The 23,302-nt window shown below is 40.0% G+C and overlaps 1 protein-coding gene across 3 annotated transcripts in view; it reads right to left on the reverse strand.

The window, feature by feature from the left end:
• Positions 1 to 23,302, reverse strand: part of Lhfpl3 (LHFPL tetraspan subfamily member 3) — a 510,182-nt gene that overhangs the window by 50,431 nt on the left and 436,449 nt on the right. Inside the window, exon 3 of one of the 3 annotated variants that reach the window (XM_048786168.1) lies at positions 2,662 to 2,689. The exons of 1 other annotated variant lie outside the window; for it this stretch is intronic. In XM_048786168.1, the coding sequence (XP_048642125.1) occupies positions 2,673 to 2,689 (17 nt within the window). In that variant the 3' untranslated portion in view covers positions 2,662 to 2,672. Of the gene's footprint in view, positions 1 to 2,641; positions 2,690 to 23,302 lie in introns of all 3 variants that reach the window. One more of the 3 variants, XM_048786167.1, reaches the window with a different exon arrangement.

Consider the following 23,302-nt stretch of genomic DNA (forward strand, 5'->3'; position numbering starts at 1 on the left):
CAGTTGCCAACAAGGGGTCCACAGTCCCTTTCCATAATTTCCAATAGCTGATCCCTCCAGATGCCATGGTGGATTGGCATTTCTCAATTTTAAGTCAAGTGTCATGCCCTTGCATAGTATTTTCCTGTTAGATTTGCCACTTCTAAGCCCCTTTTATGACAAAATTCTGGAAGTGAAATTCTATCCTGGTAATACTCTCAGAGATAATGGCTCTTTGCAGTGCTAAATTTTGTCCAGCCGAACCTGAAAAGTACACACAAAATTATCCACCTCTGTGATGTTCCTCATCCTGTCACATCCTGTCCTGCTTCTCCCACTCAGCTTTGAATCAGTGTCAGATCCAATATCCTGCTGCATACTAGGTGTGTGTGTGTGTGTGTGTGTGTGTGTGTGGTATTTTGGAAAAAGTTGCATTTTAAGCCAAAGGATATATGGAAAACTCAAATGGGCCAAAATATTAAATCCAGTGATGATTCTTTGCCCTATAAAGAAGATATATCACAAAGATGTCATGCATGTCATGGGAGAAAAAGCTCTGCTAAAATGACATTGTATATTTGGTTAATATTGGTGTTTCCATAATTTTATGCTAAAAAGGGGGTTGATCTCAAAATGTTGCTGAAAGCTTGCATGTGTGGGTTTCTATTCTTGCCTTATTGGTTTTCAAGTTAGTCTCTAACTGCTTTGGAGACTTCCCTGGCCTTGTTAATTTGGTTAGCAATACACTGAAAAAGAGAAAATGTACCCTTATTCACCTACTGAATCACCGTAAGTTTCAGAACTCTAATGAGTGGGCTCTTGGGGAGGAGAGAAGCAGATCCCATCCAGATACCACCAAACTGCAAAAAAACCACATATTTGAGATGACAAAACCTGGAGTTTGCCACGTCTACTGAGTTTGATGGGCTCATGTAAAGGGGACAGGCCACTTGCTTCTCATATGCATCTTCTCCTTCCTGCCCTTGCTCTTCTTCAGTTAGTAACACAGACTCACAGTGTTCTTGCTTCTGTAGGCTGTCTCTGTTTGCACAGACTGACTATAACTTTTTCCATAATCTTACAGAAGAAAATGAATACTGGTAGGAGGAAAGTGCAAGAAAAACAGCTCAAGGTTAACAAGCAAATGTGGCATGATGTACCTTTTGAAGTTGACTGTTCTGAAACTCATTTTACAAAGGAGAAAACCATAGTCCAGAGAGGCACATTGACTTTCTCCAGCTCACCCTGGCAGACCCAGTGAATGGGACCTGGGATCCTTTCTTGAGATGTAGACTCCTTCCCTTTCTTTCATTTATAAAAAGCTCTCCTGATGGTATGTGAAGGGTTCTATTTCAGAGAGAAAGAAGCTGGGATACAACTCCAGTAAATTGCTTTGATACAAAGAAGAGGATTGAGTTTTAATCCAGACAAGTTACTTTCTCTCTTGAGATCTAAGTTTTCTTCCATAAATTATGGGATTTGGAGTGAAGGATCCAAGCATAAGGACTTTGGGGCTCCAGAATTCCATGCATCTCTGAATAGCCGTTTGGGATCTTAATACAATAGGGCTTGGACAGGGCTCAGTCACATCTCATGAGAGTCCCTTCAATTTTAAATTTTTGTCATCTCTGACAGCTAACTTGGAAAATTTCCTCCTAATTCCCATTCAACACACATTCAAAACCTCAGTGAGAGTGAGAACACAAGTCAGTTCCAACCCTCAAATCACAGCCAGGTGGAAGAAGGCTGTAGTGAGACAGGATAGCATTTTAAATGATCCAGGTATGCCCTAGGCACAAATATCTTTTCCCGAACTTGTTTGCTCCGTAGATCTAGTTTATCACATATTAAATTTGCTCATAGTGGAAATAGTTTGTGTAGAATCCAGGAATACCAAAAAGAAATTGTGTGTGTGTGTGTGTGTGTGTGTGTGTATGTGTCTATGTGTATACAGTGAAAGGTCAAAATAGTCCATACCTGGCCTAAGGCCCATTATTATCCTTTCTTCTTCATAATACTGTTTTTTCCCATATATGTTTGTATTTCCATCACATACATATGTACAGAGAGAAAATAATAAATGAGAAGATTACCACTTCTCTTCATGGCTCATTTTAACCCTGTCCCTTGGCACAATGGTGTTTATATTCATAGCATCCAATTCTATGGAGAATGACAGAGCAGTAATCCATTTAGGACCGCAGCGGCAGAGAACACTGGCTAGGCGGTGGAGCCCACCCTGGCCCCCGAGGAGAAGCCCACACGCGTGGTTCCCCACGTTGGAGTGTGTGCTGCGGTGAGAGCAGGGGCGCGTGCCTGGAATGCTAAGAGCTGACAATCTGAGGGTGCATTGTCAGAGAACAATCACCAAACGCATCCCCCAGGACTCCCCAACTCCTTCCCGCGGAGCTGCCAGGCTTACAGCTGCACGTGCTCTGGCTCTTACCCCATGTGTTGGGGACTGTGTGTGTGAGAGAAGCACAAACAGAAAACCAGGAGCAAAGACATAGGATCTACAGCTTAAAAGTGACGGTTCATGCGGCCCAAGCGCCAACTGCGGAAAGCGGGAGTCGGAGGAGAAGAGCAGAGAAGACATGCGGGAACGCAAGGCGGAAGCGCACAAAACACAGCTGAACCCACAAGGAGCCATGCTCACACTTACATGGTGTGGTCTCACACTACCTTAGTTTGCCTTAAGCATTTCCATCATCTGAGAGTGTCGGAGGGAAAAAAAGAAGGGTTAAAGATAAATGAGAGCTCACACTTTATTTTCAAAGATCAAAAATAACAATGTCATTTCTAGCCATCCCATTCAGCATGTGATTGATTCACAGCGACAAAGAGCCCCTTTTCGGAGCCAGACTGGCTGCGTTCAGACCTGGGTTCTGCTACCTGCTAGCTGCAGGACCCTGGGTCAATGTCTTATCTTTGTGTGCCTCTGTTTCCTTACCTGTAAAATAGGTCTAATAGTAGTACTTACCTCATAAGGTTGCCGTGAGGATGGTATAAATTAATACATGCAAATATGTGGAACAATCCTACTCAGTACTCAGCATTATCCAGCAGTAGAGTTATATCCTTGTTATTTTTTTTTTAAAAATCTTTGTTTTCCTCAAGCAATACCCTTCAGACTAGAAGGAATAAAGATGTATAGAAACCCAAGAACTCAGAGAGACTTTTAACTATTCAGTAAGAAAAATGATTCAGAAGGAAATGACAAAGTAAGAAATGCATGGGTTGTGCATGCGTTCCATATGTCACTATAATTCTTTGAAGGCATCATTTCAAATTCTGGATTATCCCAAAGCAATTCAGGGTAGCTTTTGAAGAAAGATAAGTAAAAATCAATTCTACACACACAGATCAATTAGAACTCTAAAGCCTGGTTCACATTGTGCAGTTCAAGGCCACACACACATCCTCAGGTATTGCCCTCTGGATGGATGTCATCTCTCATCTTCTCAAATGCTCCCATCTGGTGTCTCTCAGAATTGCTGAAAGGTGCCAGTGCAAGGGCAGGAGTGGGTGTGGGTACCCACTGGTTTGTCAAGCTGCATAGGAGGACAGCTTTCTTTCTTCCACTTTTCCCCAAAATCACTTAATTAGTTTTGACCTCATTTGGCAGCATATTATGGCCCAACAATAAAGAATGGTACTTAGGAGGCTAAGGCAGGAGGATCGTAAGTTTGAGGCTGGCTTCATCAACTTAGTGAGATCCTGTTCAAAAATAAAAAATAAAAAGGGCTGGGATGTAGCTCAGTGGTAGAGCACTCCTGGGTTCAATCTCTAGTACTGCAAAAGAAAGGAAGGAAGGGAGTGAGGGAGGACATTTGGTGGGGGTGTGACATCTTAGCCTAAAAGAAACCTGCAAGTGAAAGTCCCCATGGATGACCTGGATGTAAGTGTGCCTTTGATGACCACACTCTGTGCAGTATCAGTGCCTAGTTCCTCACTTTCCCTCAACACAACTGCTGCTCTCTCTACCTCCTTGTGGTGTATTTGCATATGCAGAACAACCTCATTTAAAAACATGTGGTCTTAATTAAAAACATGTGATATTGCATGAATCTCAAAGTAATTAACTGTCTTCTTCTTTGGCTCCATGGACACCCAATTCCTTCCTCCCCAATAATTCTAATTTGATTTCATAGCTTCTCATTTCCTGCTTCCCATTTGGTCCTCTTCTTGCTGATCTCTTTTTGTTGTTACCTAGGTTGCTTCTTATATATCACTGGCCTGAGGAAGTTTTCAGGGTAGAGGATCTAGGCCTTTCCTCCATGTTTCTTGTCAAAGGCATGAACAACGACGTTGGCTCTTTTCAGGACATGACCAAATTTGCATAAAGCAACTTGATTATTTTAAGTTGGGTACCAGAAGTATCATTTCGAATGAAAAGTGAAAGGCAACATTGGAAATTTTCAGCTAGTAGACTACAGAAGGGAAAATTTGTGAAGAACATGTCAGAGTTTGGTTAGTAACTCAAACTCCCTTTGGAGCACAGGCTCTCTCTGCAGGGAGTCCCTCTGCAGGGAGTGTATGTTTGATCCCTGGCTCCCTGAAATAGACATGGCAATGAAAGTGCATTCTTCCACAAAGCAGAGTACGTGTGAGTGTATGCACATCCCGGTGACACTGTCATACTCTGAGAAGACCTCTGCTTTGAGCAGGGTTTTAACCAGGATCATTTTCTTACATGTGAACTCCTGAGTTGAGTTCTCCAGCTGAGAAGCTGCCAGTTGGGCTGCAGGTTCATCAAGTCTGGTTTGGGTTTTGCTCTCTCATGCAGCCTCTCACTATATAAAATGCAGTATGCCCCACACTACCGGAAGGCGTTAGGGCTGCCAGTGATCACAGTTTCATTTGGCAGGAAAGCTGGCTTTTAAAGACACAGTCTTAGATCTTTCCAATCACAGGTACTGTTTCAAGGACATAGATCACATTTCTCAGGCTCTGGAACACAGAGAAACACCTTGATCTGCTCAACACTTTTTTGAAGGGAAGCTATTTATGTCATTAGAATGTTGTTCAGGCAAAAGTGCAAATGGGAGAAAGAGACAGAGGATACTGAGGAAAGCAAAGGGATTTCAACCAGAAAAAGTAGGTCTAATGAATTGATGTTTGCAGAAATGGTGACATTTAAACAAAATTATTAAGCAATTAGCCAAATTATAGCTAGGATGGGAAATACAAGATGATTTCAAAGGGAATCATTTCAAATAAGTCATTATCTTGGTTTGGAGTTATTATCTTGCATTATCATCTTGCATTTGGTTCCACATCAAATGAAGAAGGTCATTATTTTGATAAGAGATAGAGGCAGCTATGCTTTTTTCATTGATGGGACAGGAAGTGCCACATCTCCTGGGGAGTCAATGAGCTCATCAGCCTGCAGGACCACATATGGACGGCTAGTACCCTGGGTGTAGTGAAAATGGCTGTGGCGCCATTATCCTGCACAGGATGACTTTGAGTTAAGAGTTCAAAGACAGTCACTTCCAAGTCCTGCTCTGGGTGCTAATCCTCTCTATAGCTAGGTCAGTTACATCCCTAGGTTTCAATGGGTAGCCCATAGAGGAAAGGACTGAAAGAATAGGTTCTGCCATCACAGGTGCTTGGATGCCTTGAGAGTATTTTGGTGTCCTATTCTCAACTCATTAAATTGACTGACTTTTTAAGGAGTGAAGTGAGTGTGTGGTGTGTGTGTGCACACGTATGTGTTTGTGTAGTTTGATCAGAGCAGACTAATGGTTATTGTTAGTTGGAAACAGCTAAGGAAATAATTCCAATTCTTTGTAAGAGTGCACTCCAGGAGAGATGGAATGTTCATAGTGAGGGAAGGGAGGAGGAGAGAAAGGGAGGATGAGGTTGGGAAGGGCAGGACAGGGAGTGGCTCCCTTTCAGATATGCAGAATGATGGACGAAGCCTTGCCTGCAGTCTTTAACTTTCCTCTTGCTTTCTCAGGGATGGTGAAACTCTTTTCCTTGTGATCTAATGATATCATGGGGGTGGAGGGATGAGGATCTCATTAACAAAGTGTAATTCTTTTGAGATGGTATAAAATACCCTCCTCACTTCCTTCTTGAATTAGAGGGAACATGAAACTTGAGTTAATTATTGCAAAAATTATGTTGAAGTTCCTTCCAGTTCTATATTATAGCTAGTAAAAAGAGGCAGTTGAGAGAAGAGAGGTAGAGAGAGGGCCAACAGGCAGTGAGTTTCACGGAAGAGGCAAAGAAGAGATAAAATGAAAGATCTACACAGAGAAAGACACATGTGGGAAAGGAGACTAATGATAGCTTAGGGATGGCAATATGAAGTACCCCAACACACACACACACACACACACACACACACACATACACAGCATGCAACACATATTAGACTTCAATGAATCAGCATCATTGTTTGGTCTCATTCCATTTTCCACTCTTTCTTTTAAAATTCTCTGTTGCACATTTAGAAGAATGGGCCCAAACAAGGATGCATTGTCTTCATTCATGTCCCTAGAATGGAGAGAAAGAGTTGAATAGAAGATAGGCTTTATGCAGAATGTGGACTTCAGGTCACTAAGGAAGCTTCTGTCTCAGCTATGTAGTCAGATCTCAAGACAAACCTCTTCTAGTGCACTCCTGATACCTGAGAGTGGTCCTCAGACCACAGGTATCATATTCCAATCAAGGCTGAGGCAATGAGAGGATTTCTTAGGGAAATGGAATGGGATTACTTTTACCAAAGTTAGATGAGTCTTGCTGGTTCTATGTACATATACAAACAGCATATTTCTTCTTTGCTATGAGCCCACAGACAGGCCTTCTACCATCACTTCTTGAATTAGAGAACTTTATTCTGAGGACTCACTAAATGTAAGAATCACTCTTTCTGTAGTGGCTCAATCAACAGATTGAAGTTTCATTCATTAAGGAACATTATTTATAGTATTTAAAACATCAAAAAAGAGACGGTTGTTACATTTTTATTGATTTGCTCCAACTTGAGTGAACAGCTGTCTCATTTATTTGAAACTTTAGAAAAACCACCAAACGTCCCTCTGAATAAGTATTTCTTTTATATCTGGGTGGTTTGCACTAAGGCCTGGAAGTTTGAGTTCTGTAGTTTAATTTCCCACTTCCTAGGTGGTAGAGGATAATAGGCGGGATGCTGAGTGTTGACAGATTTTTTCCTTCAAAAAATTCATACAGTGCTCAGTGGTGGAGGGTAGCAATGAAAAGAACAGACAGGAAATAAAGTCCCAGTGAAAATGATTTTCAGTTAGAGGTCTTCAGGGAAGAAATACAAGATGGTACTCTGATTCACTGTTAGAATCAGAGAGACCTAGAGTTGGATGACATGACCTTGGTAACTAATTGTCCAGTCAACTTTCCTCATTTTATAGATTAGGATACAAAAACTCTATAGAGAGGACAAGTGACATAGCCTGTCACTATCACTGTTTTGAGATGGTGTAAAATACTCTCCTCGCTTCATTCTTAAATTAGTCAGAGAGAACATGAAACTTGAGTTAATAGTTGCTTCCCATATTCTAGAGAAGAACAACATTTTTTAAAGCAGTGATATGCATTAGGCAACACAGGTTAAATATCCCTTATCATGAATGCTTGGGACCAAAAGGGTTTTGGATTTCAGACTTTTGTTGGTTATATTACATATGTTTGCATTAATTTTATAAATGAGCTATCTTGGGGGTGGAATCCAAGTCTAAACATGAAATACATTTATGTTTCATATAACCCGGAGATAATTTTATACAGTATTTTTAGTTTGTCAGTATTGATTGTAACTCCACATGAGGTCAGGCATGGAATTTTCAATGTGTGGCAACATGTTAGCACTTAAAAAGTGTCAGATTTTGGAACACTTTGGGTTTTAGGTCTGCAAATTAAGCATGCTCAATCTGTGTGATATGAATAATATGTGCAACCTGCCCTTTGAGTTTAGAGAGCTTTAATCTCTTCCTAAGTGGGCTGAGGGCAAAGTTAGGGGACCGCTTTGACTCCTCTACTAGAATAAAAGTCAAATGGCACTGTGTGGCCTACCTCCATCTAGGTTGCTAATTTTCCATTTTGAATAAACTATGGAAACCTTTAGAGTACTCTAAGACATTTTTTTTGACCTATGTTTGAGAAGATTTACTTCAGAAAGTTAAAAGTTTTATTCTTTGAACATGATTTTCAAATTGAGAATTCTCACTGAAGAAAAAAGACAAAATTTTATTTTTATAATGGGGTAAAGTGAAAACACAAAATATTCTTATGGAACCTTCAAATTCCCCAAGAGTATGTCCTCGAAATCGAATTTGAGAAACATTGTCCTAGCTCAGAATTCAACCCTGCACTCTTCTCTGGGTCCATTGATCAATTTCTTCCTTAGTTTATGTCCCTATCCACCCTCACCCCTTTACTTGCTACCTCTTTTGTATGGAATGGATTTTTTTAAAAGTACATGTTTCTGCAAAGAAGCCTGTTTCCTGCACTTCTGTTACCCCATGCCCCTCCATCCTGGAATCCTGGGTCACTTTGTACTTTCTAGTACATTTCCTTTACATGAAAATCTGGCATAATCCTCCTTTGGTGAAATGGTATTTTTAATGAAAGTGTTAGTTTCATAAAATGAAAAAGATTCAGTTTTCTTTCCTGTCATATAGGCAGAGTCAGCCACCCTCTGGAATTCGGGAATGTTCTGTCAGCTGAAATGCACTTTAAACAGCTCACCTGGCCTTGTAGGTTAGTTAAGTTCCCTGTTTTACCATCTCACCAATTTAACACTGCCATCGTCCTCCCTCTGGGGTGACAGGTGGCTAAAAAACACATTTAGATTTTCCTCTGAGGGGGAATTTCTCTGTCCTTGTCAGTCTTGCTCTGTTGTGTGTCTCACAGGCAACAGGGAGGAATTTGCCGAGGAGCTCCCTTGGGAGTGTCTCTTCCCTGCCTACCTGCTTTCATGTTCTCCTGGGTCAGAGTCTTCTTTTGCTTTAAGAATTCACTCCCTGGTGGCAATATTAAGTGTGCTAGAATTTCTTTTGGGCCTTTACAGAATTGTTGCTCTTTTTGTTTTTGAACCTCATGGAAAGTGATTTTTTAAAAATGGAATGGATCCTAGCGCTATATTATTTTGGTTTGCTGGGAGCCATTAGCCAAGTAGGTATGACAATTTCCTTGCCAGCGTACCCCATGTTGCTTAGTGGAAGGACTCGTGGAAATAGGACATTTTGCAGTGACATTGCAGTTAGGTGACCTTGCTCAAGGACCAGGGCGGATCCGGGATTAGGGTGTTCCCGGTTTAGGATAATCGGGTTTAGGGCGTTCCAGGTTTAAGATTATTCCTGCTGGGAATAGGGCGTATCCTGCTGCCTGAGTTCCCCTTGAGTTCTCACGGGATTCAGACAGTATTTTTTTTTGGGAGACAGAAGCCCAGTGGGAGTGGATTTGGGCAGAGAACGTGGATTTCCCCAGAACGTGATTGTAGATGGCTGGTGTGAGTTCGGGAATAAAGAGTTGCTGTTTGAATCTACAAGCTGTGTGGTGGCTCGTGATTGTGTGCCCAGCCAGACTGCGGCATTTGTGCCCAGCCAGACTGCGGCATTGGTTAAAGAACATGAAGAAATGGTTCTGTGTACCTGCACTTCCTGATATGGCAGGCAGTAGCCACGTGTGACTATTAAAATTTATTTAAAATTTAAATTAATTAAAATGAAATACAACTCAGTCTCACTAGAAATATCATTTGCTTAAGATCTACTTGTGTCTAGACCCCCAATAGCAGACAGAGCAAATAAAGAACCTTTTCCCCGCTGTTCTGCAGGATAGTGCTGTCCTGTAATACTTATTGGACCTTAATAAAATTCGAATGCAGACTGTATACTCTTTCCTGCAAGTTGGAGTCCGAAAAAGATACAAAGAAACACTAAATACCTCAGTGAGGTTCAGACATAACCCATCTGGAAAACACAGAGGACAATTATTTAATAAACAGGGCAGTTGGAATTCTGGGTGTCTTTATGTTCAAGTTGGTCACATGGAGCCTCGCCACTTAATTTAGATTCTAAGAGATCAGGCTTTGTATAAATAAAAATAATTGATTTATACTAAAGCAGTGATTCCTCTTAAGGGAGACGTGTATTGTGGAAACATCTGAGAACTTGTGCCAACTATTAATCCTCCCCTACCCAGACAGGACTGGAGTCCATTAGGAAAACAGGTGTTGCATGGGGAACGTCTGTAGCTTGTAAACAGCTCCTCTGGTGATTCCCATGTGTCTTCCCCACTCCCATCCTTCAGTTGAGAACTATAAAGATGACTAATTGCAGAATGACAAGGACTATTTATGTAGGTTAAATACTTAAGTCCTAAAATAGGTTAAGCTCGGATTATTGAGGCTGGAGATAGAAGCTATTCTGATCACATCCAAGCAGAGTGGATAAGATTTTTGGTTAGCAAAGGTGTATTACTTCCCCAAAGCAACGTGGGTAAATATTGATGGCAAGTTAGCATTAAATGTTCATTCATTTAAGAACCACTTATTTAGTATTAAATAATGTCTGTTAAATACTGTGATACCCATTACAGAGTATGGTAGTTAAATTCTTGTAAGGGCTTCCGAGTCAGCCTGAATTTAAATTTGGTACTTTCTGTGTGTCCTTAGCCAAATTACTTACTATCTCCACGATTTGATTTCCTGCATTAAATTGGGGATAATGTTAGTACTTACTTCATGGGATTATGAGTATTGAATGATAAAAGGTACATAGTAAAATTTAGTGACTGTAGCATTCTTGAAGGGTATATTAGGGACTGGGGATGTAGCTCAGTGATACAGTGTTTGCCTAGCATGAGCAAGGCTCTGGGTTCAATCCCCAGCACCGGGGAATAAAAAGGAACATATAGTTTAGTGAGGAAGAGAAATCCCCTTAAGCTGTACAACTCCTCATTGCAGAGAGGGCTGGTTCAATTGATAATGAAACAGTACTACAGAAATCAAAAGCATAGGTGTGATCCCTGTGTGGTCCAATCAGCTCTGGGGTAGATCAGATGTCTCTGCCTTTAGCTCTGCTATCCATGAATGTGGGCCATGAGGAAATCAGGGTATTTGGATAATCAAATATGAGAGCTGATAAAGATCCAAGAAAAAGTCATCCAAGTTCTTTCCTTTAGAGATGAGCAGAACAAGCTTCAGAGCTGAGGTGCTTTGCCAAACTTTAAACACAACCTGTTGGTGGCAGAGCTGGGGCCAGAGCTTGGGGTTTCTGATTACCAACTTAGTGTCCATGGTGTACACGCTGAATGTTTCTTAATTGAACAGAAATCTTCATCCCTATGAAATGTTAGAAAAGATGTTGATTATCACTGGGCTATGGAACTATCTCTAAACACATTTTCAGAACCCAAATACCAGACCGGGTGCAATTTTTGTTTGTTGTTAAAGGTAAATTGACATCCCAGAAGACATGGCTCCTGACAGGGACTCTATGCTGACTAACCAACTATCAGAGCCAGAATTCAGTTTGTTGTACATTCCAAAGATTAGCCTGTCTCATTACACTCAGCAGGGTAAATCCACTAACTCATCTTGTAATAGCAGGATGAACTAGGAACACAGTGAACTCGTGAAAGACTGATTTCCGAATGTGGACACCCCCTTCCTGTTCATCAGTCTTGATACTGTTGTGCTTGGTCTCTAATTCTCTGGGTAGATGATCAACTCTTGCTTCTATCACTGCTTATACCCTGTCAGCTCTTAAAAGCATGAATAGGGGCTGGGATTGTGGCTCAGGGGTAGAGTGCTCACCTAGCACGTGTCAGACACTGGGTTTGATCCTCAGTACTACATAAAAATGAAATGAAGGTATTGTGTCCACCTACAAGTAAATCATATATATATTTTAAAAAAGCATGAATAGAGACTGGGGTTGTGGCTCTGAGGTAGAGTGCTTGCCTCACACATGTGAAGCACTGGGTTCAATTCTCAGCACCACATAAAAATAAACAAAATAAAGGTATTGTGTTCATCTACAACTAAAAAAAAATTTATAAAAAAGCATGGATAGTGGAAGAACGATAGGTTTCACATTAGCATGTGAGTGCTAATTCTTGGATTTTTGATCACTTCTTTGTGTGTGGCTGTGTGGGACTGCCTGCTTCTAATGACAGTAAATACCTCAGCATATGAGGCTTGCCTGCTTAGCGCCAGCACAGACAGGGGCAAGACAGCGGGGGAGTGCCTCTATAAACTTAGATCAGATGATCACTCTCTGTCCACGACTTCTAATGGCTCCCAGCAGGGGTAAAATCCAGACTCCTTTCCCAGGGGACACAGCCTACAGCATCTGGCCCTTGTCTGTCTCCAGCTGTACTTCCTACCGCTCTCCCTCCCCCTCACTTCTAGCCCCACTCAAACTCGCCTTCTTCCTGGTCCTCATCCCTGTCTAGGATCTTTGTACTTGCTCTTCCCTGTGCTTGGAATTCCCCCTCTCTGTTGCCAGGCCAGTTTCTCCACATTTCAGCTGAATTTCAGGTCCTCAGAGGCTTTCCCTGAACATAACCTTGGGCAGTTACTTGGTCACTGTCTAGCATATTACCTGGTTTAAATTCTCTGCAGAGCATGGTTCACTCTCCGATGTTTTATTTTATTGAAATTTATTTCTTAATGGTGTGACTATACTTTGTGTACAACCAGAGATATGAAAGATTGTGCTCTCTATGTGTGATATGAATTGTAATGCATTCTGCTGTCATATGTAACAAATTAGAATAAAAAATAAAAAGAATTATTTCTTGTCTGCCTCTCCTTGTTAGAAAGCAAGTTTCAGAAAAAGAATTTCATCTACTTGGTTCACTAATTTATTCCTATTTCTTAAAATTGGCTTAAAACATTGTAGGTGCTCAATAAGTATTGACTTAAATGAATGAGTGAGTGACTGTCAGGGCAGGATCATAGCTCATCAATGTTTACCTTTGCTGGTTGTTCACTGATTTCCTAGGCTCTGAATGTTGCTGGCCTAGAGCAAAGTGTGGGGCACTATGGAGAGCAAACCTAATAGTCACTTTTTAAAAATTAAATATTTATTTTTTAGTTGCAGTTGAATACAATACCTTTATTTTATTTATTTTTAATGTGGTGCTGAGAATTGAATCCAGGTCGTTGAACGTGCTAGGTGAGTGCTCTATCGCTGAGCCATAACTTCAGCCCCCTGATAGTCACTTTTACTAGCAGAACACACAGGAAATATTAATTAAACAATACTTAATGAGTATTGTTTAATTACTCTGTGACTGATCATAAAGTCTTTTTGAGGATTAATTCACTGAATCTCAACAAGCCAATTGAGCAGGGACTAGTCTTATTCTCATTAGTGAGGATCAGTAAACCGAGGTCTAAGTGTTTAAATGTCTCACCCAAGGCCACACAGCTGATGAGCTGAAAGGTCAGGATTTGAATCCAGAGCATCTGACTCCAGAGTCCTCACTGTTACCCACAATAGGAAATCCGCATGGAACCTAAGCTAGTAAAGAGAATGCAAAGTAGGAAGAATGGTAAAATAAAAATGCAGAAGAATGTGAAACTATAATTTTTCAGGCTACAAGAATCTCCCATTTGGGGCTGGGGATGTGGCTTAAGCTGTAGCGTGCTTGCCTGGCATGCGTGCGGCCCGGCTTCGATCCTCAGCACCACATACAAAAAAAGGTGTTGTGTCTGCTGAAAACTAGAAAATAAATATTAAAAAAAGAATCTCCCATTTAATCAAAATAAAAGGTGTCTATCTCTATCTCTCTGAGGCTAAAATGGCCCTCAATGACTTGATAACATTAATGGAGATGAACAAACTTCTCAACATTATGAATTCTAGCACAGGAATTCTGTGGGTATGTTCCATCCAAACCATCATGATGACGTCAGAGCTGTCCTTTCTCCCTGTAAGGCCTGAGCTGACCACACTGAATGGCTTGTGCACGTGACTTGACTGACAGGTCTATGGAATGGTGGAAGCCTGTCACTGACTTTTGCTCCTAAGCCTTCCTTCTGCCCACCTCCCATTTGTGCAAGTATTTGTCTCCACTTGACAGTAGCAACTGCCACGCCTTATCTGGCAGCTGGACTTGCTATCTTGATCTCTTCTGCTCAGTTAGGCTTCAGTGACATCTAATAGGCTCAAACAGATGATTTTATCAAGTAAATGGTGCTAGAGAAAATTGTTAGGAGGCAAAGGCACTGGTGATATCCAGTGAGTAGCCAGCAGACACAGAAGAGAAAAAAGTGGTGGTGATTTAGAAGGGGCTTGAGCCTGGTCTCTGATGGAATCCAGAAAAAGGAAAAGCCCTTTTGATTGAGTTATTCTAACTAACTGGTTTGACCTTTTCATCAAGTTGAAATACTGAACAGAATGATCCTAGACAAGACGGTGAGCCATGGCAGGGAAAGAGCTTTGTGAGGTAGATGAAAGAGTACTCTGAATGAGAAATAGCAGAATAAAAGAAATGCTTTAGGACTCAATTGGCTAGGTTAAATAGGCTTTATAGGAGTGTTACACTGTGACACATTGGGACAGAATGAACGTTGGTTATGAAGCAAACTCTCTCCTCTGATGTATGCACTCACGATCTGTAAATTAAAGTCACTGAGTGTGTATCTGTGAGCAAAATTTGGTCTTTCATCACCTGCTTTCTTTATGTTCAATGGAGGGTGTAATGCTATGGGTATTAATATAGTCTGATAGAGAATGATGGACAATACAACCAATGAAGAGCCAATGACAGTTATCTAGCCCATCTAAATCCCCAAGTATTCCAAATATTAACGTCTATCTTCTGCATCAAGCCCTTATACCAGTGCAGAAAATAACAAAGAGCAATGTTGATTTCGGTGAATTTTATTCTATTTCAAAGTTTTCTCACTGTTCCAGCTTGGCTTTTACTAACACACATTGAAATGGCAAAAGACAGGGAAATAGGAGCAAGGGGGCCAGAAAAATTTACATGATGCTTATATCATTAGTCTCCATAAAACGGAAAGGTTCATCAGGGAGGGGGAGTGCAGAGTGACTACTGTTTGCCAGGTATTTTCCTGACATTCTAGGAGGCAGGTATCATTAATCCTCCTTTGACAGATGAAAACATGAGTCCAAAAGGTGTCAGCAATTAACCAAGGTCACCTGACTCAGAAGTAGCGATGCAGGTCTGATGGGAATTCAAATTCAGACCTACCATTCCAGAGTCTAACTAGAATCCCACCTGTGTCACGCATTATTCCCTTTTTAAAAAAAGTTTTTATTTGTTCTTTTTAGTTATACATGACAGGAGAATGTATTTTAGCATATTATACATATATGAATTATAATTTCCCATCCTGTGGTGGTACACGATGTGGAGTTACACTGGTGGCGTGTTCATATATGAACATAGGGAAATTATGTTCAATTCATTCTACTGTCTTTCCGATTCCCAGCCCTTTCCCTTCCCTTCATTCCTTTGTCTAATCCAAAGTACTTCTATTCTTCCCACTCCCGTCCTCTATTGTGTTAGCATCCACATATCAGAGAGAACATTTGGCCTTTGGTTTTTGGTCTATCTATTTATCCAGTTCCATCTATTTACTGGCTAATGCCATAATTTCATTTTTCTTTATGGCCAAGTAATATTCCATTGTGTATACATACCACATTTTCTTTATCCATTCATCTGTTGAAGGGCATTTAGGTTGGTTCCACAGCTTAGTTATTGTATCACACAGTATTCTGAAGCATCTTTTTCTGATGTATTTAAGGTATTCTATGAGACATTACTCTAATTAGACTTCACAATCCATTTGGGAAGAAGGAAAATCTTCCCTGAGTCTGCTGCAAGGAGGCTTTCAGAGAATTTGGAAATTTATTGGGTGCCCAGTGATTTGGTATAATGAAGGTAGGTGTGGGGACTGTAAGTAAGGAAGGGGTTATCAAGGGTGTAAGGAGTGGGGGATGCAGACCCCCCATGGACATGAATTACCTATTTTCTCTCCTGACACAGGATGTGTCTATGCCCAAGTTGGCTTATAGTAGGTTCTAAATGTTGTTCATTGCTTGGTCTATTAAAATCTTTTGTTTTTTCTTCAATAAAACAAGTTCTGTGTCCTCTATACTGTATCATTGGTTTACAAGTCTATTTTGGTGCCAATACCATGTCATTTTCGCTACTCTAGCTCTGTAGTATAGTTTAAGGTCTGGTATTGTGATGCCTCCTGCTTCTCTTTTCTTGCTAAGGATTGCTTTAGCTATTCTGGGTCTCTTGCTTTTTCCAAATAAATTTCATGATTGCCTTTTCTATTTCTATGAAGAATGTCTTTGGGATTTTAATAGGAATTGCATTAAATCTGTATAATACTTTTGGTAGTATGGCCATTTTGATAATATTCATTCTGACTATCCAGGAGCATAGGAGATCTTTCCATCTTCTGAGGTTTTCTTCAGTTTCTTTCTTTAGTGTTCTGTAGTTTTCATTGTAGAGGACTTTCATCTCTTTGTTAGATTGATTCTCAGGTTTTTTTTTTTTTGAGGCTATTGTGAATGGGGTAGTTTTCCTAATTTCTCTTTCAGTGGATTCATCACTGATGTATAGGAATGCATTTGATTTATGGGTGTTCATTTTATATCCTGCTTTGCTGAATTCATTTGCTAGTTCTAGAAGTTTTCCGGTGGAATTTTTTGGATCCTCTAAATATAGAATCATGTCATAAGCAAATAGTGATATTTTGAGTTCTTTTTTACTTATTTGTACCCCTTTACTTTCTTTCTTTTGTCTAATTGCTCTGGCTAGAGTTTCAAGGATGATGTTCAATAGAAGTGGTGAAAGAGAACATCCTTGTCTTGTTCCAGTTTTTAGTGGAAATGCTTTCAATTTTTCTCCATTTAGAATGATGCTGGTCTTAGGTTTAGCACATATAGCTTTTATAATGTTGAGGTATGTTCCTACTATCCCTCGTTTTTCTAGTGTTTTGAACATAAAGGTGTGCTGTATTTTGTCAAATGCTTTTTCCGCATCTATTGAGATGATCATATGATTCTTGTTTTTAAGTCTATTAATATGATGAATTATGTTTACTGATTTTTGTATGTTGAATCAACCTCATATCCCTGGGATAAATCCCACTTGATCATGGGGCACTATCTTTTAAATATGTTTTTGTATGCAATTTGCCAGAATTTTATTGAGAAGTTTTGCGTCTATGTTCATCAGGGATATTGGTCTGAAGTTTTCTTTCCTTGGTGTATCTTTGTCTGGTTTTGGTATCAGGGTGATATTAGCCTCATAGAATGACTTTGGAAGGGTTCCCTCCTTTTCTATTTCATGGGATACTTTGAGGAATATTGGTGTTAATTCTTCTTTGAAAGTCTCTCCTGTCATGTATAACTAATTAAAACAAATAAAAAAATTAAAAAAAGAAAAAAAGCTCAGTTTTTCTTAAGGAAAAAAATACTTTCAGGCACAGGGAAGTTTTGAGATCCTAACTGCTTTCTTTCCAAAGCTCTCTATACAAAAACTGGAACTGCCTGAATTGAATTTTCCAGCAATCAGGGGGATGAAGAACTGCAAAGGCTGCATTTTCATCAAAAGCATCTCTGGTTAACTTCAGTATCACATTATGCATGGATAATATATATTTTTTATTAAAAATAAAAGTATAGCTTGATGATATACTACTTTGATTAAGACAGCTTGGATAAGAATATATTTTAATTTTATATTACAAGTTATAGAAGAAAAGAGTTCAAAAACATTTTCATTTTTTGTAGTCCTTTTCCACGATAGAATTGCCATGTCATTTATTGTTCAGTCAAGTCAATTTTGAGAGTGAAAGTGGGTGCTGTTAATAATATATATATATTTTTGCTACTAGGTATTGAACCCATGGGTATTCTATAACTGGGTTATATCTCTATCCCTTTTTTATTTTTTATTTTGATGCAGGGTCTTGCTAAACTGCTAAGGCTAGTCTTGAACTTGTAATCTTCCTGCCTCACCCTCCCCAGTTGCTATTAATGATCACAGCAGATCATCAGATGTAAACTGGGACTGTCCCATGTGAACTAGGATGAAGACCCTAACTATCCAAAGGAAAACTACTTTTCCTTTTATATATTCCACAGGAAGCCCTGTAATCTATGACTTAAAAAGCACTGGGACCTCTAACACTCTCCCCTGCAGAAGTGGCTCCTTCTACTTTTTCTCTAGTCTATTTTTCTATTTCCCCATTTCTGCCTGGAAGGTGGGCAAGCCAGGCTGTGGACCATTGGTGAGAATGGCACCCCTTGAGAGATTCTTTTTTTAAAAATATTTTTTAGTTGTAAATAGATCTTTTATTTTATTTATTTATTTATATGCAGTGCTGAGGATTGAACCCAGGGCTTCATACATGCCAGACAAGTGTTCTACCACTGAGCTAAAATTCCAGTCCCCTTTGAGAGGGTCTTTGTAAAAATTTTTTTCCATTTTTAAAATTTGTTCTACTTAGTCATACATGACATCAGAATGCATTTCAATTCATTGTACACAAATACAGGACAACATTTCAATTCTCTGGTTGTACATGATATAGAGTCACACCATTTGTGCAATCATATAATCATATAAGTCTGTCTCATTCCACCATCTTTCCTGCCCCTATTCCCCCTTCCCTCCCCACTCTCCCTCTTTTCCTAATTCTCCATCCCCCACCTCCCTTCCCTTATGGATCAGAATCTATTAATCAGAGAAAACATTTGGCCTTTGGATTTTGGGATTGGCTTACTTTACTAAGCTCCAACTCCATCCATTTACCTGCAAATGCCATAATTTTGTTCTCTTTTAATGCTGAGTAATATTCCATTGTGTATATATGCCATAGTTTCTTTATCCATCCTTGAGAGGTTCTTGATAGTGATGTGCTATCTGCCTTGAGAGTAAGGTCTGGGTCCAGTCCTGGGACGAGGACTGAGCCAAACCTCAGTGTGAACCTTGTATGTGTGGGCTTCGGGAGTCTGAACACCGTAAGTGTGGGTGTGTTTTGGGAACTCCTTCTTTCCTCTTACCTTTCCACTTATGTCATTTGTCTAGCTGACTTCTTCAGCTGCTCTGGACTGGGGAGGGGGAGTCTTCACCCAACATCCCTCTGATTAGAGAAGAGAAATGCCAGCTGTCTATTGAGAAACCCTGGTTGCCTCCCTTCTGGGAAGGGCTGTCAGGACAGTGTTTCCTGGGTACAAGTCCTGTACCCTTGAAAAGTGTTTCCTGCTCCTTTGCTGGAAGACTTTTGGACATCTTCATCTCTTGATTTCAGATAAGGGCAGAGGGCAGGGCTAGACTGGAATTTCTGAGTTCTCTGCTTGCTGGAGCAGGGCACTCCCTTTCCCGTCCTGTGAGCCTGTCCCATTGGCTTTCCAACTGCTAATTCAGTGAGCCGATGGTACTCTCTTCCTGGTCTGGGGGAGTTTGAGGGTGGTAGGGACAGAGGCTCAGGAGACCTGCGTCTCTTTCCTGAGGGCACTGGAGTCCAAGAAGATCAACTAGGTCTTATAGACTGTAGAGGGAGCCGTGGGCCTGTCTTGGAGCCTTTGCTGTAAGAGTTCCCCAGGATTGATTTTATGAATCAGTTTTGACTGGAGTGAACTGCAAGTACACAGCCCAAAACTAGGGAACTGATGGGTCTTCTCTGTTTCTTCTAGGTCCTCATATCTGGACCATTACAATCATTTTGGGAACCACAGCTGAGGAAGAATCTAGCCCAGAGAAGAATGTCCAGGACTTGTGATAATAGAGGACCTGTGGCCAATCTGTGGGGCTGAGATGGTTTGATTAGCACAGGGCAGCTGCTTTCACATCTGCAAAGGACTGTTGACAGGAAGGGGGTCTAACCTCCTTTGTGAGGTCTCCAAAAGTGGAGGCCTCTCATCTTTGCATGAGATGGGCCAGATATTTCCAAAACACTTTAAGAATAAATTAAATCACAACAGTTATTCATTAAGTACCTTCTATTTTCTAGGTGTTTACATTATTGAAGAGACTGCTAATGAATTATGCCATATTCATTCCCCTTTTGTCTTAATCTTCTGTAGTGTTGGGGGTAGCAACACATCCAGCTAGAATCCTAACTTTTTAGCTTTCCTTGAGGATAGGTGTCCAATGGGTTATAAATAAGTGTTGTTGGGTGGGACATTTAGAAAAATACTTTAAAGGGTGCTTGCTCAACTAGAAGAAGACTTCTTTTGGTTTTTCCCTCTTTGTCTTTCTTTCTGTTTGAAATGCAAATGTGATAGTTGGATCTGTTGCAACTATTTTATGATTATAAAATAATCTTGAAAGGGGGAGCCACACATTAAAGATAATATAGCAAAATAAAGAAGAAAACTCAGACATTCTGATGTTGTTGATCTTCCTTGCTAGCCCTGAACTGTCACCATTAGATCTTATACTATATGACTGAAAATCAAGGTTTTGTTATTTGGATTTTTTTTTCGGTTATACACAGGTGACTCAATTATGAAATACACACATTGTTTCATTTAATATGATAATTCTGAATGGTAGGACTTATTATACTCACTTTACAGATCAAGAAATGGGGCCTCCAATAGGTTAAATAACTTGTCCAAGGTCAAAGAACTAGAAAGTAATAAAGCTAAGCTTTGATCTCAGATCAGTCTGACCCTAAGTCCATGATCTTTCACAATGCTTTTTTTTGTTTTTTCAAGAGTAGATAATGTCTGTGGCACATTCTGTCCGAATCTATTGTAGACTATGTTTGCTGTCCAAACACGCTTTAGTCCATCTGCTCATATTGTCTTGCTGGGCCATCCTGAAGTGGAGTGATCATTTGCATCCTCTGACCTCAGCACCAGTTCCTTCTGTGGTTACTTCTTTCTCTCCCTCTCTTCATCTCCCTTTCTCTCTGTGTGACTCATTTATTCACTTTTATATGCCTACTTCAAATGGATAATCTAGATGCCACCTGAGTCACATGAGCCTGAATATTTCAAAGGAAGCAAGTCACAGGCTAGGGCCCGGTGCTTTCCGCACTCCTAGATCTTGTGTGAATAGTTTATTGATGCACGCTCTTTCTCTGTCTCCCTGTTTTTGTTTTTTGTTTTTTTTCCTTCAGCTTAGTGGCCACATCAGCAAATGTGGAGGTTGATTTACAGTTTGTACTTGTGCACTCTTTGAAATGGAGTGAAAAATTAAAAGGCTTATGTCAAGCCCATTCCCTTGCAGACACAGTCAAGATCAAATTAATTTTAAAGCACTTATGGGCTCTGTAATGTTTCTGAGTTCTACTTTACAAATCTATAGTGATCTTTATGGCATAATATCTATTTCAAGCTAAAGCTATTACAAACTTGGAAACGCTTTTTTTTTTTAATATAAAACATTCTGGGATTAAATGTTATGGGATGAAAAATGAAGCTCAGAATGGAGAGATGCTAAATTGCTTGACACATTAAATGCAATCATCTGGAGGCAATTAATCAAAAGGACTCAGTCACAGAATGTTGCAGGTGGAAAGGTCTTAAGAGAGCACCTGGTCTAGGTCTCTCATTATAGAGATGGAGAAACTGAGGCCTATGGCAGTTAAGTGGCAATTATGGATCACACAACTGACGAGGACAGGACTGGGCCTAGATCCTGGGCCTTCCAAACTCTTCAATCAGGAAAAAAAAAAGGAACTTATAAAATTAAACATTTTATAATTAAACATTAAAAAAGTTTTGGGATGAACTCATTTTTTCTTTATCTGAAATTATTTATCAATCTTGGGAGTCATTGATTACAATCTCCATACTGTGCTGTAGGGCCTTCCCATGTCTGGTAGAGTATATTATCATGCACCACTATTTCTGTGTATCACTTATTGCTATGGACTGACATTATACTGCTAGACATGTCTATGATAACTGCTTCATGTAGACTACATGGTTCTGGAGGCCTGGAACTCCATGTAACTTTGGTTTTTGCATTTTCTATAGAGTGTAGCCCAAGCCCATCACATGGTAGATGCTCAACAAACACTTGTTGGTAGAATGAACATTGAAAATGAAGCAATCTATGGGTGTAAACCCATTTTTTTTTCTGATGACTGCCTTTAAATTTTTTGCTTCTGACCCTTCAACCCATGCCCCTTCTCTTTGTGTTAACCCTTTGCTGAAGATAATAGTTATTTTGAACCACTGATCTGCCTATGGTTCCTCTAAGCTGATATGGCTGATATCAGTGCATGGGCACCTTTTTGTGAATTAGAAAAAGAAATTCCTTCCTTTGAGCCATAGTGGTTTTCAAATAGGGGTTTTATCTCTCAGGAAGGCTAGGCAATTACCAGATACATTTGAATTGTTACAACTGAGCCTTGCTACTGACTTAGTGGGTAGGAGATCTGGGATGTTGGAAAACATCTTACAGTGCATAGGAAAGCCCCCTCCCCTGAAAGAATTAGATGCTCCAAAATGTCCTCAGTTTTGAGGTTGAGAAACCGTGCTACAGATGGAAAACCTTCAGATTTAGGCTAGAATGAAATTTCAGGGGCTATGTTAATACCTGAACATGTTAATACCATTAGAAAGTTAGCATTTCCTGCATCAAATATCTACTTGGACCAAGAATAAATACTTCTAGATATCTGTAGTTAGGGATATCATGACTCACTAGAGTTGTCAATAGCTTTGTTTTCCACCTTTGAGAAAGACCCTTCAGACAAAATCACTCTGAAACACAGCGTGAGACCTGGGCTATTGAAATGAAGTTCAATCACTTAGTCTCACAGGAAATTGGCTTTTTTAAAGAGACAAAGCTCACTACACACTCTTTAGAATGTGAATCATTGAAGGACCCTAACCTTTACTCCTTTCTCTTCCTCTTTCTTTTCCTCCCCCTCTCCTTGTCCTTCTCCTCCTTCTTTTTTACAATTTAGTTATTCTTTTTAGATATACATGACAGTGGAGTGTATTTTGACATATTATGCATACTTGGAGTATAACTGTTTCTAATTGGGATCCTATTCTTGTGGTTGTACATGATGAGGAGTTTCACTGGTTGTGTATTCATATGTGAACACAGGAAAGTTATGTCTCATTCATTCCATGGTCTTTCCTATTCCCATTCCCTCCCTTCCCTTCATTCCCCTTTGTCTAATCCCCTGAACTTCTATTCTTACCCTCCCCCCACTTACTGTGTGTTAGCATCCACATAACAGAGAGAACATTTGGCATTTTTTTAAAAATATATTTTTAAGAAGGAGCTCTTCCAAATTCATTCTATGAGGCCAACATCACCCTGATCCCGAAACCAGACAAAGACACTTCAAAGAAAGAAA

This window comes from Marmota marmota, unplaced genomic scaffold (genome assembly GCF_001458135.2).
Source record: "Marmota marmota marmota unplaced genomic scaffold, marMar, whole genome shotgun sequence".
NCBI lineage: Eukaryota > Metazoa > Chordata > Mammalia > Rodentia > Sciuridae > Marmota > Marmota marmota.